The sequence below is a fragment of the Pterocles gutturalis genome, unplaced genomic scaffold (genome assembly GCF_000699245.1).
Source record: "Pterocles gutturalis isolate BGI_N339 unplaced genomic scaffold, ASM69924v1 scaffold8842, whole genome shotgun sequence".
Classification (NCBI taxonomy): Eukaryota; Metazoa; Chordata; class Aves; order Pterocliformes; family Pteroclidae; genus Pterocles; species Pterocles gutturalis.
The window spans coordinates 91,957-103,832 of NW_010112722.1; the positions used below are offsets into that span (position 1 = coordinate 91,957).

Genomic DNA, 11,876 nt, shown 5'->3' on the forward strand with positions numbered 1-11,876 from the left:
ATGTAGCATGAGATACTTTGGTTCAGGTTTTGTTTAACCACCTGAGATGGGGATTCAGGGTTTGAGTATCTTGGAGCTGGGGTAAGCCATACACAACTTGGTATCCACAATGTTGGCGACCTGTTCCAGCCTTCTCAGGTGGGATTCAGAGGTTCTCAGCTCTATTGCTGCGACCTATAATTGTCTTTAAAGAGTGATGCGGTAGGGTCTGTGCAGCTCAACCAGCTTGGCCTCAGGACTGTGTGGCTGGGACATCCGGGGTCTGGGAATGAGCAGTGCTCACAGCTGCCCTTCCAGGCAGCTTCCACAAGATGGCAATATTTGACACAGAAAGCTCACAATTAGCAAAACCTGGACTGACTTTGTAGGGATGGGTATTGGGGAAGCAATGTTTGGCTTGACCAGTGAACGAGGCAGGCTGCTTATGCAGGATGAGTGTGGGAAGTACTTGCTGATGTTACTTATTTTCTTGATCAGTTTTTGAGAGCGAGATACAACTTTAACCCAGAAGTTTTCCTGTTACCATTATTCACCTCATTTGCCTCCAGTAGAGAGCTTGCACAACTCTCCACTGAACAACCACCTCCTGCTTCTGTTTTAGTTTCAATATCTGAGTCCAACAGGATACATATTCTGCTTCATGTTAAAAATCCACAGAAGTTTTCTGTGTTGGTCTTTTTCCTGACCTCTGATCTACTTGGTCCTGCTGGTGCTTGGGCTGGGTTTATATGATTAAAATGAGTAGGAGCAAAGAGCCACATTTAGGGGAAGATGCTTCTCCCGGGTGCTGACTAGCATGCAGTACTATTTTGGGTATTGCACCTGGTTGTAATAGGACCCTGTGGCCTTTCTTTGGAGTTGAAGTCAAGCCAAAATTTATATTTTATATGCCTTGACAATCGGAGCATTGTCAGCGTCAAGTTAAAACTGTGTGACATTATCAGTGGTCTTGACCTCCTTTCCAGCTTTTTCTTTAGACCCAGGGTCTAAAGTTGTTTAGGGAGCAGGGGTGGTATTTATGTGCAAATGACTTCTCGTTATCTGTGTGACCCATACAGAAGCTGATGGCTTCAGCAGAACTGCAGGTAATACCCTGAAGACCTTTTCAAAAATCTGACATCTTTTCATTGACTTTAATCAAATAAGAAAAGCACTTAGACATGGAAATGAAGCATTACATTTAGTTTTTGTTTCCTTTACTGTCCATCCCTGGTGTTTGAGGTATTTTAGCATTTTGATTTCTAGTTTTCTTTCTCATTATAAGCTCCCCAGTTATTAAGTTCTGACCCAGGTTTTTTTGCAAGTTTAAGACATCTTTGGTACAGGGCTGGTGTAAGGACTATATTCTTGCCTGTTCTGCTAAGAAATAATATAAAGTGCAATGGCTCTTTCAGTTATTCTGAAGTTATTCCCTTTTATTTAGTTTCACAGTCCAAACAAAAAAGATAAAAGAATGACCCCACATCATGTGAAAGATATTTTAAGTACAACTTACAGATAATGTCTTTCAATATTCCAGTAAAACATGATATGAAGTAGTAATATAAGCAAGTTAATCTATTTCAGGGGACCCTCAGAAATTTTCTGGTTTAGTTTCTGTTCTACTCTGAGGTCCTGTTAGCACAGTGTGACAGTCAGAGTTGGTCCTAGCAAGTGTGTGAGCAGTGCAGCAGCTTCAGCCCCGGGCCCAGGCTGCAGCTGTGGGTAGGGAAGGCAGGAATGGCTGGAGGAGGGTTCCTGCATTGCCCAGCAGTGTGAGGGATGTCACTGGGGGGCTGTCTGCTCCTTTCCACTTGTATAAAACCACACATATGAGGAGGATGCTCAAACCCCATGTTCCCCAGCACAGACCATCTACACTTATTTAGCATAGTCGTTACTTAGCACCATCTCCAAAGGTAAAATTTTTATCTGCCATCCCCCCTGCCCTGACACACACAGTGGTTTTCTGCTGCTCCACAGGTTCAGCACAGCAGCATTTCTGCCCAGAACGTTCACTGTCCAAGCCAGAGCTGCACAGCCTGCAGCAGGCATTGGTACCTGCTTCCTGTGGGAGATGCATTTTTCTGCTGTAGATGTAGCCTTTGGCTTCTGATCCAGGGGCCGAGGAGTCTTTCCGTCAACCTTGACAGCCTTTAGGTCAGGCTGCTCCTCACTGCAGCCTTCTCAGTGTCTTTTGTGAGAGCTCTTTGGCCAGCTTTCCCCTTGCTTTCGCCAGAGCTGGGACTTGGTGTGTGCAGAGGTTTTCATTTTTTCTTTCCGCTGGGTTGGGGGGTCCTCCCTGCTCATGGTTCTCCATTCACGTGTGGGAACATCACTGCTGATGTGTGCCCTTCTCTGAGGGGATACCAATTTGTTTGTCTGTCGTGTCTGTCTGTTAGTCTGTTCTGCTTAGCTTTCTCTTTGCTTTTGTAGTCCTTTAACTCCCACCAGAAAGAGGTGGAAGAAGACATGTAAATGAGCTGCAATGGATAGACATGCTGATGATACTTGACTTAGCTAGAAGCAGGAAGAGCACTACTGAGTAGCCTCAGCATCTTTCTTCCTAACAGTTAAGATGTGCCTTAGGGCTTTTCTAGGCTCTTAACATAGAACCTTTTTCAGGTGTTCTTGCAAACCTGTGGTGCTCTTTAGATCCGTCCTCAAGCTCCCTATGGGGTGGAAACAGTGGCCAGACTGACTGTACCATATATTTGTGTAGGCTGTAGACATGGAGATGTAGACATTTAATTTAATTCATAGTTATTAATGCTTTTTGGAGGAGAAGCTGATCAGACAGGTCACAAGTAGTCAATAAGAAAAGGACCATGTGGTCTTAGGAGCTCATAGAGCAATTGCAGCAGTCAATTTATTAGTATGGAGCAGAACAGCACTTTCTTGAATTTAAAAAAATGAAATAATTCTTACAGCTGCTTCTCACTTCAGCGTGGAAATTGGTTTTCCCATCTACTTGACGACCTGAGTTAGCTCTGATCTCATCAGTTTTGGTGCACTAACATTGAATAATTAGAAATTTAAAATTATATCCAGTTGGTGTGCACAATTTGCCTTTCAGGGCTGCTGATGATAGGCAGGAATGACTTCCAGAAATCCTGTGATGATTTCAGGCTCCACAGTAAATCCTTTGAATGCGAATTCCACTGTAATTAGCCCATCCAACTTACATTTAATTTTCTCTCAATAGAAATATACATGGTAAGAGAGCATTGTTTCTTAGGGCAGTGATCCCGGACTCCAGCCCCAGACAGTACAGCTGAGTCCAAAGGAGCTGCTGTGGGGTTGGGTTGGCCTAGTGTGAATCACAGTCCTTGAGAAAAGAGATGGTTTGCTTTAATACAATGATGGGCACAGCTACAGAGGTCCAAGATGTGGTTCAGAAGAGCTTTGAGAACAGGAGTTAGACAGGGATGAGCTCATCACCCTGCATTTTTCCAAACTCTTTGAGCATGCTTGGGCTGAAGGTATCACAAACTCCTTTATCCTCTGAAAGCAGGACTTTTACTGAAGGGCACTGCTGAAGTGAATAAAGAGGAAGAGGGAAAGCATAAAAATTGAAGCCTTGGGAATCTGGGTCGAAAACTGTGTTGAATGAACAGAGAGGATGGCAATGCTCTGTATCGTATCCAGTCCGCTTTGCTGAGCAATCCTGCAGGCAGTACAAATAGCCCTATGCTAGTTCAGGCATCCCCTTTGCTCACAGTGTGCCCCTTGCTTTTTTTCAGTAGGTGTCTGAATATGCAAAAAGTGTGCAAACCCAGGCTCAGGATATCTGTGCGACTTTCTCCATGATCTTCCTTTTCCTCATAAAATCTCCAACCCCAAACACCCTGACTTTCCTTGCTGTGCCCTGGGACACACGAGTCCTTGTGAAGAGCTGTGACTAGGGAGGGAGGTGAGGAAGAGTCCAGAAGCTTCGCAAGTGGTGGTGGTTGGAGCTGAGTTTTCCAGTCAGAGCCTCCTCTGACCTGAAGCTCAGCCTTGTTGCGGGAATTAACAAAGCAGCTCAGATCCTTGTTTGGTACAAGCTGGAGTAATTTTGATGGGGCTACATGACATTGTGCCTTCTGAGGACCTGAGCTGGTCTTTTTTAAGAAGCAAGTGAGTTACTGTTCTCTCCCGTGTCAAAGTCATGGAGGACTTCTCTAAAAACAGCAGCAGATTCCTCTCAGCATGCTTTTGGCCTTTCCAGTTTGATGCTCTCAAGTATGTGCTTCTCTCCTTGGTTTTTTTCCCCCAACAGGAATGCAGTATGACACTACTTACCATTTCTGGTTCCACTCTGATTCCCTGCTCTGAGCTTCTGTTCCACTGTCGCCTTTCCCTTTGCAGCATTCTGTGTGCTGCAGTGTGGTTGCATGACGGTAGCCTTAACGTCTCTTGTGTATATGAAAGACCTTGTCATCCAAGAAGTGTGGTGTTGGGGTGGGGAGGGAAAAGTTGTTCATTTTCTTATGTTGTCTGCATTCCATTTTTTTTTTTTTCATTCTGACCAATATAACATCTGCTAAAATGTCTTCCTTATCATTTGCTTGGTGATCACACAGCCTTCCCACCATTCATTGAGAGCTGGACCAGATCTCACAGAGTCTGAAAAGAGCTATGTGGTAAGGCCACTGTTTAAATCAGATGTGTAGTCCTAGACTCTCTTCACTCAGACAGTAACACCTCAGCAGAGATAAAATGCCAGCACTGTTTTTAGCTGCAAGTAGGTACATATTTATTTGCATATATTGTTTTGTTTGCAACAGAAAAGGGAATTTATCAATTAGAAAAGCTGTCATAGCCAATGAGAAGCTGGGCTAATTGTGCTGCCAGTCCCTGGGTATAAGTTAAATGAAGCAAAATGCATGAATGGAGCGGCCCGCCTTGCATTCTTGAACTGACTTCATAGCATTTGTAATGGTGCCACTGCATAACTAATTGCAACCTCTTATGCTGCTGCTTTTAAAAATATATGTATATGTATTTGTTCCAAATCTTCAAACTTAATGTCAAATTCTTCTGTATCTTGCCTGTTTTTTCATGCTTACACCTGGATCCCTTCTGCACTCCACTGCCTGGATATTTACGTGGATCTACAACTTTTTTTTTTTTTTTTACTGGACTTATGTGCTGCATTTGGAATGTCCCATCTCTTCTTGTCTATATTTTCCCCTCCCTCCCCCCTGTTGACTGTCCTTTGGGTGTTCTTGGATGTCAATGCTGCCTACCACGCAGGAAGCTGTTTGCAATGAGATCATAAACATTGCAGAAAAGTCTGTTCATTACTGCAGTACTATTTCTCAGCCTCTTGACTCTCGCCACAAGGTGACCTCTAATGACCATAAACCATCTCTCATCATTTCTCAGCAACCTCAAGCACAGCAGCAAGGAGCCAGCCCTGACAGAAGTCAAACGCCACGAGACATGTAAGTCCTTTTGGCTCCTGTCTCTTTCAGGGGCCTTGTGCCAGTGGTGAAGATGGGGAGGTGTGAAAGCCTCAGCATTTCAGGAGTTAAGTTAGAATTATGGGAAGGTGTTAACTTTTCTTTAAAGAACAAAACCAGCCACATATCAACATAATGAGTAGTTCAAAACTGGGACATTTGTGTGTCTATAGCACCTGAAATAGTGACCTCATGATCCAGGACTGGGTCTCCTTTGGGCACTTGATTCTTGCTGGAGACTATCTCAATGTCTTTGTATCTTGAAGCTCGAGACAAATTAATATCCAGTGGCTATGCCTGGTTCATATGGCATGGGTCAGTGTTCTCAGCCCTCACAGTAGAGTGGGCTGTCCCAACACCAGTGCCACTTGGTGTGTTGTTGGCCAGTTCAGCAGATGAATTGGTGGCTGAATGAGCTGAGAGACCAAGACTGAGATTTTCAAAGCTGTCCGGTGGATTTAAACCTGGAGCTGCCATTAAGCTTGGTGGGCCCTTTCACTGATGGTTTTGAGAATAGTAGCCTGCACTGTGTGCTGGGGACTGAAGTTCCTTGGCAGTTGGCTCCTGAAAGAAGCCTTTGCTTTCCCCCACCCCTTTATGCAGAATGGAAAGTCTCACATCAGCTTTATTTTCACTCCCCACTGGCAGGGGATCCAAGCCTTCCCAAATTTGCCCAAAGATTGTTTCTACTCCATAAGGTTCCTTTCTGATAAATACAGAGTGCCTCTGGTGCAAGTGGTATCTCAGGGCAGGATTCAAACTTAGATTTTTTTTGCACCATACCTCCTCAGCCACGATTTATCCAGCAACCTTGATGCAGTAGAGTAAGCAGTATCTTTTTCTAAAGTCCTTTGCTCTGCTATTTGGTCATGTGCCTGGGCAAGAGAACAGGTGTCTCATTTAGCCCAGGAATGAGTGTATCTGTGTTTTGGCTTGCATTCAGTAGGGTGTCAGCACTCATACACTCTCTAGGTGCTGCATGTTAGGAAGACTCTGGTTGTTACAGTCTGTGGAGAAAACTACATAGCAAAAAGGAAACAGAAGCGCTCTGCATATCCCACACAGTGCAGGCATGGCACTTTTTACTGCCATCACGTTGTGACAACAACCAATTTAATGCTGTTGGCTTCCACCTCTCAAATGGAAAACGCAGGTCCAGACTGCATTGAACATAATATAATAGGAATTAGAGAGGGGAAGAGAGACGTCCCCTTCTGAAGGTATGTCAGGGAAATCCACTGGCTAACATGCTGTATCTTTCTGGTTTTAGAGTTAGCTACCAAGCCCTCTACAGCTACACTCCTCAGAATGATGATGAGCTAGAACTGAGGGATGGTGACATTGTTGATGTCATGGAGAAATGTGACGACGGCTGGTTTGTGGGTGAGTATGACACTTGCCTGTCAGCAGAGCTTTTTGAGATGCAGATGAGCAATTTTGCAGAGCATCTGAAACTTGCTTTCATTGCAGGGTCAAAATGTTGCAAAAATAAACTCAACTTTTTTCACAATTCCTAATCTTTTCCCACCAAGAATGTTAAAATTAGGGTCCAGGGTGGTGGAGCCTTGTTTTCTTTGGTAGGTCTCTAGTTTTTTCCTTTTTTCTCTTCTTAATTTCCCTGTTCTCTTCTTTCTCCTGATCCTTCTTCAGACAGATGGCAGAGCAACAGAGGGAACAAAAGAAAACTGGATTTCTGTAGCTTTCCCAAAGCTGAGGGAGCCATGGCAAGTTACAGAAAGTAACAAGTAGGGAATAAAGGCAACACATGGATGAGAGCTGAAAATCCAGCCTCATCTGTGGCTGTATGTTCAGCAAAATCTAGTCCTTTACCTTCAAAGAATGCAAGTCTGGACGGTGTTCTCCATCTCAACACTGCAAATCTAGGCTTGTTATCTCGTCTTAAGGGAGATTAGCTCATTTACACTGATAGGAGTTTGGCTCCTAGCCTACAGGCCCAGGAGCTTTCACCAGCACCTTAATTGTTCAAAGGGAAAGCTAAAGATGATTAGTAGCAGAACTAGTTGTGATCTCTTCTGTACCAAAAGGCTCTTTGACCAGGACCCCTGTTTAGTTTTAGAAAGCGATGCCTGCGGGCAGAAGAACTGCCACCTCTACCTCTTTAAACTCCTAAGCCTTCCTTGTGTGGCTCCATCTTACTCTGGCTTCCTTGTGTTTTATTTTGTGACAGGTACGTCCAGGAGAACAAAGCAATTTGGCACCTTCCCAGGCAACTACGTGAAGCTTCTGTACCTGTAAAATAACAGTGATCCCACGGCAACAGTGATGCCGTTGTTTTCTGGATGGTGTTTTTAAACGGTGAAGAAACAGACAATTTATGAATGTAATAGAGAAGAGACGAGATGTGTTAAGAGGATGTGGTTATGTGGTACAGTATTGAGTTGAATGTGTAGCCCTGCTTCCACAGATTCAGGGGGTGATTTGTTTGCTGAAGAAGAGACAGTTTCTAGTTTACAGTGCTGCCTTTGTGTATTCCTCTCCCCTCCCCAACAGGAGTTCTGGTGATAATCTTGATTTGTATGGACTATCTATCTCTGAGAAGGCTTCAGGGAAGCACATGGTATAGGTTTTGTTTGTGTGTTGAGCTATGATAATGCTTTGGGGCAGTACACGGCTTTGCAGCTGCTCCTGTTCACTGGCAAGGTCAGGGAGGACAGGCTTTCTTCTCAGTTTCTACCTTGCTGAAGACTCACTTCACTCTGCCTTCCATTTCCATAGAAAACCCTTCCTTCAGGTCATGCACCTTAAGATCCGGCACAGGCGGAGGACAGCTGTGGTATGGTTAAACTGTAAAGCTCTTTGTGGAAAATAAGTTTGGCACTGGTGGTTTAATCCAGAGAGGTCAGCCAAAACATGATGCAAGCACACAAAAATCCCAAACCCTTTAATAACATATTACCCATCTCTGAAGGGTTTTTTTTCTTTTGTGCAGGGTGTGTGTGTGTGTGAGTGTATTGTGTGCATCAAAACAAACTGAGTCATGTTTTTTAAAGAGAAATCAGCCTGGCTTTGACATTTATCTGCACATAGAACTGATAAACACAACATTCATGAGAGCAAGTCCTGTTTGAGCCCTACAGCTGTTCACTTTCTTTGCTCCTCCTGCCCTGTTGCTGGCCTTAAAGGATTGCACACTTTTTGAAACATACTCTTGGGGATAAAGACTTTGCTTCCTTCTTGGCATTAAATCTTAGAGGCTCTGAGAAATTTGAGCAACATATCACTGAGGGTGCCTTTTTTTTTTTCTTTTTGGTTAAAGTGTTGATGGTGTGTCTCAAATAAGTACATGCATTTTGGCTGCCTCTTAGTTATACAAAAATGTCTAATCAATTTGGAAAGCTGTTGCCAGCAGTTACTACCAGTTACACAGAGTCATATTTCCTTGAGGAAAAGAAAAAAACATGGCTTGCTGGCCTGTAAATCCACAGTGAATACTCTTTTGATAGACATTTTGTTATTAAGAAAAAGTATAAATAAAACTGGTTCTATCAGACTCTGCTTCCTACAGTTACCGTACAAATAGCAAAAGGTTAGATTGCTATTTTGTCATAAGCCGTATTTAATAATATAAAATACCTATTTTTATGCTGATGCTTTTATACAGATTTATTATGAGTAACTACGACTAACTATTAGCACGATTTGCAATTGTTTTGATAAACTAGCCATGCTCCTGGGTTTGAAATCAAGCAGGCTTCTCTTCCGCCTAGGTCAGCGGAAGAGAAGACTCAGTGTCTCAGAAGTTTGACTGTAAATATGTATATTAACTTTGTACAGACAATGTACTTACCTTGTATAGAAAAGTAATTTAAACACACCGATTGAAGGGAGGGAAAAAAAAGGCAGTTGTGAAAGGTTGGAATTTTTTTCCACTTTTATTTAAATGATGGAATTCCATGTATGTTCACATGAAGTGTTTTAGCACAAAACATCCATTACGAAAGTTTCAGATATGACACAAAACACCACTGTTTCTTTTCTGCAGGAGATACCTTTAGTCCTGCATCTTATTTATGGGTTTGTTTTTCTGCTTTGGGTTTGCCCACCAGTTATTTGCAGCAATATTTAGGCCTGTTGCTAAGATTGGATAACACCAAATTAACCTATCCAGCAAAGTAACATGATGATACTGACTGAATATAACATACGTATTTAAAGGTTTATTTTTCATTCTTGCTCTTGCCATTTTAAGTTACACACACACGCGTGCGCACACACACACACACACAAACCACAACTTATTTTTGTGTTGATTTTTTGTTTCTTATTGCAGTGGATTACTATTTGACAATTAATAAATGGAACTATTGAATTACTATTGTGTTCCTAGTACAAATTATTAAATAAAGTCTATTCCCGCTGTTCCTGTAGCAATGCATTTTTGTACTAGGGCCCCTCTGTGGCTGTGTCCATACTGAGCAGTAGGTATGTGCCATGGGCTTCCCCAGTGTCCTGCACCTGAGAATCCTGCTCGTGACTTGGCCTGAGCTCACCAGTTCTCCCTCCTGAGCCCTGGGCAGGCTGTGACTTTTTCTCAAAGAAACCAAGGTGTAAAAGCAGAGGAAGAAAAGGCAGGTTTACACACAGACCTCACTGTAATGGGGGGTCAGGGTGCAATTGCTGTGGCATGCATGCAGCCCCGGAGCTCAGGAGCACCACCGAGTTCACTGTTTTACAAAGGGTCTTTGTGATTCTCTCTCACATGAGAAGACCACACAGGTTAAGTAGGGCAAGAAACCCCAAAGCCAGCCTTCATGGGAGAGGATGTCAGTTGATGTTGGGTTTACATGCGCATTTTTATCCCTGGCTCGGCTCAAAAGCTGCAGGACACTGACCTCTGCGGTAGCTGCACTCTGACCAGACAGGTATGGCTGCAGCACTAATTCAAGGGGTTTGTGCAAGGTCTGCGGTGAACACATCGTGTCTCCCAGCCCTGCAGCGGGAGAGCTAGCAGGAGCTTTTTGGTTGTGCCTCCTGTAAAGGAACAGCACAAGTGCCATGAAAGTGCACCCTGCACCCTGAGGGCTTGTCTTTCACATGGAGTTTAACATCCTTGAGACCTCCACCTCAGAGTGAACCAAAATTGGGCGAGAGATTAAACTCTGCAGTGATGTGTCCAGAAGGCTGGGCAGACAGATGCATATCATGGCTGCATTCACAATGATTTTTAAGAAGTCAAACTATAAACAAACCAATCCTAAACCCAAACTAACAGGACAGCAAAAGCCTCAAGCTATTTTACATGTCCTTAGAAAGCACACAGACACACGCCCATTTTTCTGTCTTGCAGGTTACCTTACATAAAAAGCAAAAGGGCAGGCAGCCTGACCACCGGTTTGCTGCAGTTGCTAGCGTTGCTTGTCCTTGGTTTACAGTGCTGCAGACAGGGAGAGGAGAAAGAGAGACTTGTCTATAGCTACTGAACCTCGATATTCACCAATGTTGCTCTCTATACTAATATACTTGGTAAGAAACAAGCTAGAGATGCTTTTGTGACTGCAGAAGCTGGGTGTGCAGAGGGGGAAAAAGGCCGAGCGGTGTGTCACAGCCCTCCAGAAATCCCCCACACAAGGAGGGAAAGGAGCTCTCGGTGTCACTTTCTTCCCTGCTAGGAGATGCACAATGATGTGGTGGAAGAACTACGGCTCTCTAATAGAGATGAGATTGATAGTCCAGATGTGTGTACCTCAGAAGGAAATAACCTGTGAAATGGTAATGCAGGAAAAAGGAGAAGCCAAGAAAGTGGATTGCAGAGGCAAGGGTGTGCCTTGCAATGGGATCATTCATGGGTGTGCCTTGTAGGGGCAGCACGTCGGTGATGCGCCTCATCCCCGCTTACCAAGTACTCCATGCTCCTAGGCTGTGGCTGAGTCCCAACTTTCACAGCAGTCTTGTGCTGCGGCTTACTGATGTTCTGTGTTGCCTAAGCTGTGTATTAACGCATGAATGTTTTCTGGAAAAGTAAATAACTGGAAATTTGTCAAAATACTTTCCCCAACACAGTTGTGTGTATACACACACACCCCTACTTGTCCATTTGCATGCGATGCTGGAATAGTTGCTTTTTTTACTAAAAAAGCAGCAACACTTCCATGCAGTCTGTAAATGCCAGCTGAAACCAACCTCTCCTTGAAACCAACCTCTCCTACCTGTCCATCGTCAGATCAGTGGGGGCTTAACATGCAGCTGGAACAATTATTTTCCCTGAATCAAGGCTAAGGAGGTTGGAAGACCAACTCACACAGAAGAATTCCTTCTTTTGTTGGTGGTACTACCCCTAAGGGGCTAGAGATAAACAAAACTCTGCCTAAAGCAGTGATGATCCTGAGCTAAATAGGGGAAAAGTAATACCCTTCCTAGGCTCTGCCCTCACTTATAATTTCCCAGCTGGCAAAGGGCATGCTCTATGGCCTCCATTAAGTTTCAGAGTTA

At 43.8% G+C, this 11,876-nt stretch overlaps 1 protein-coding gene across 1 annotated transcript in view; it reads left to right on the forward strand.

Moving 5' to 3' along the window:
- SORBS1 (sorbin and SH3 domain containing 1) overlaps nucleotides 1–7,682 on the forward strand; it is a 61,063-nt gene extending 53,381 nt beyond the window's left edge. The window contains exons 25-28 of the mRNA XM_010074169.1: nucleotides 4,545–4,604; nucleotides 5,218–5,408; nucleotides 6,697–6,809; nucleotides 7,615–7,682. Coding sequence (XP_010072471.1) covers nucleotides 4,545–4,604; nucleotides 5,218–5,408; nucleotides 6,697–6,809; nucleotides 7,615–7,682 — 432 coding nt within the window. The remainder of the gene's footprint in view (nucleotides 1–4,544; nucleotides 4,605–5,217; nucleotides 5,409–6,696; nucleotides 6,810–7,614) is intronic.
- The last annotated feature ends 4,194 nt before the right edge of the window (nucleotides 7,683–11,876 follow it).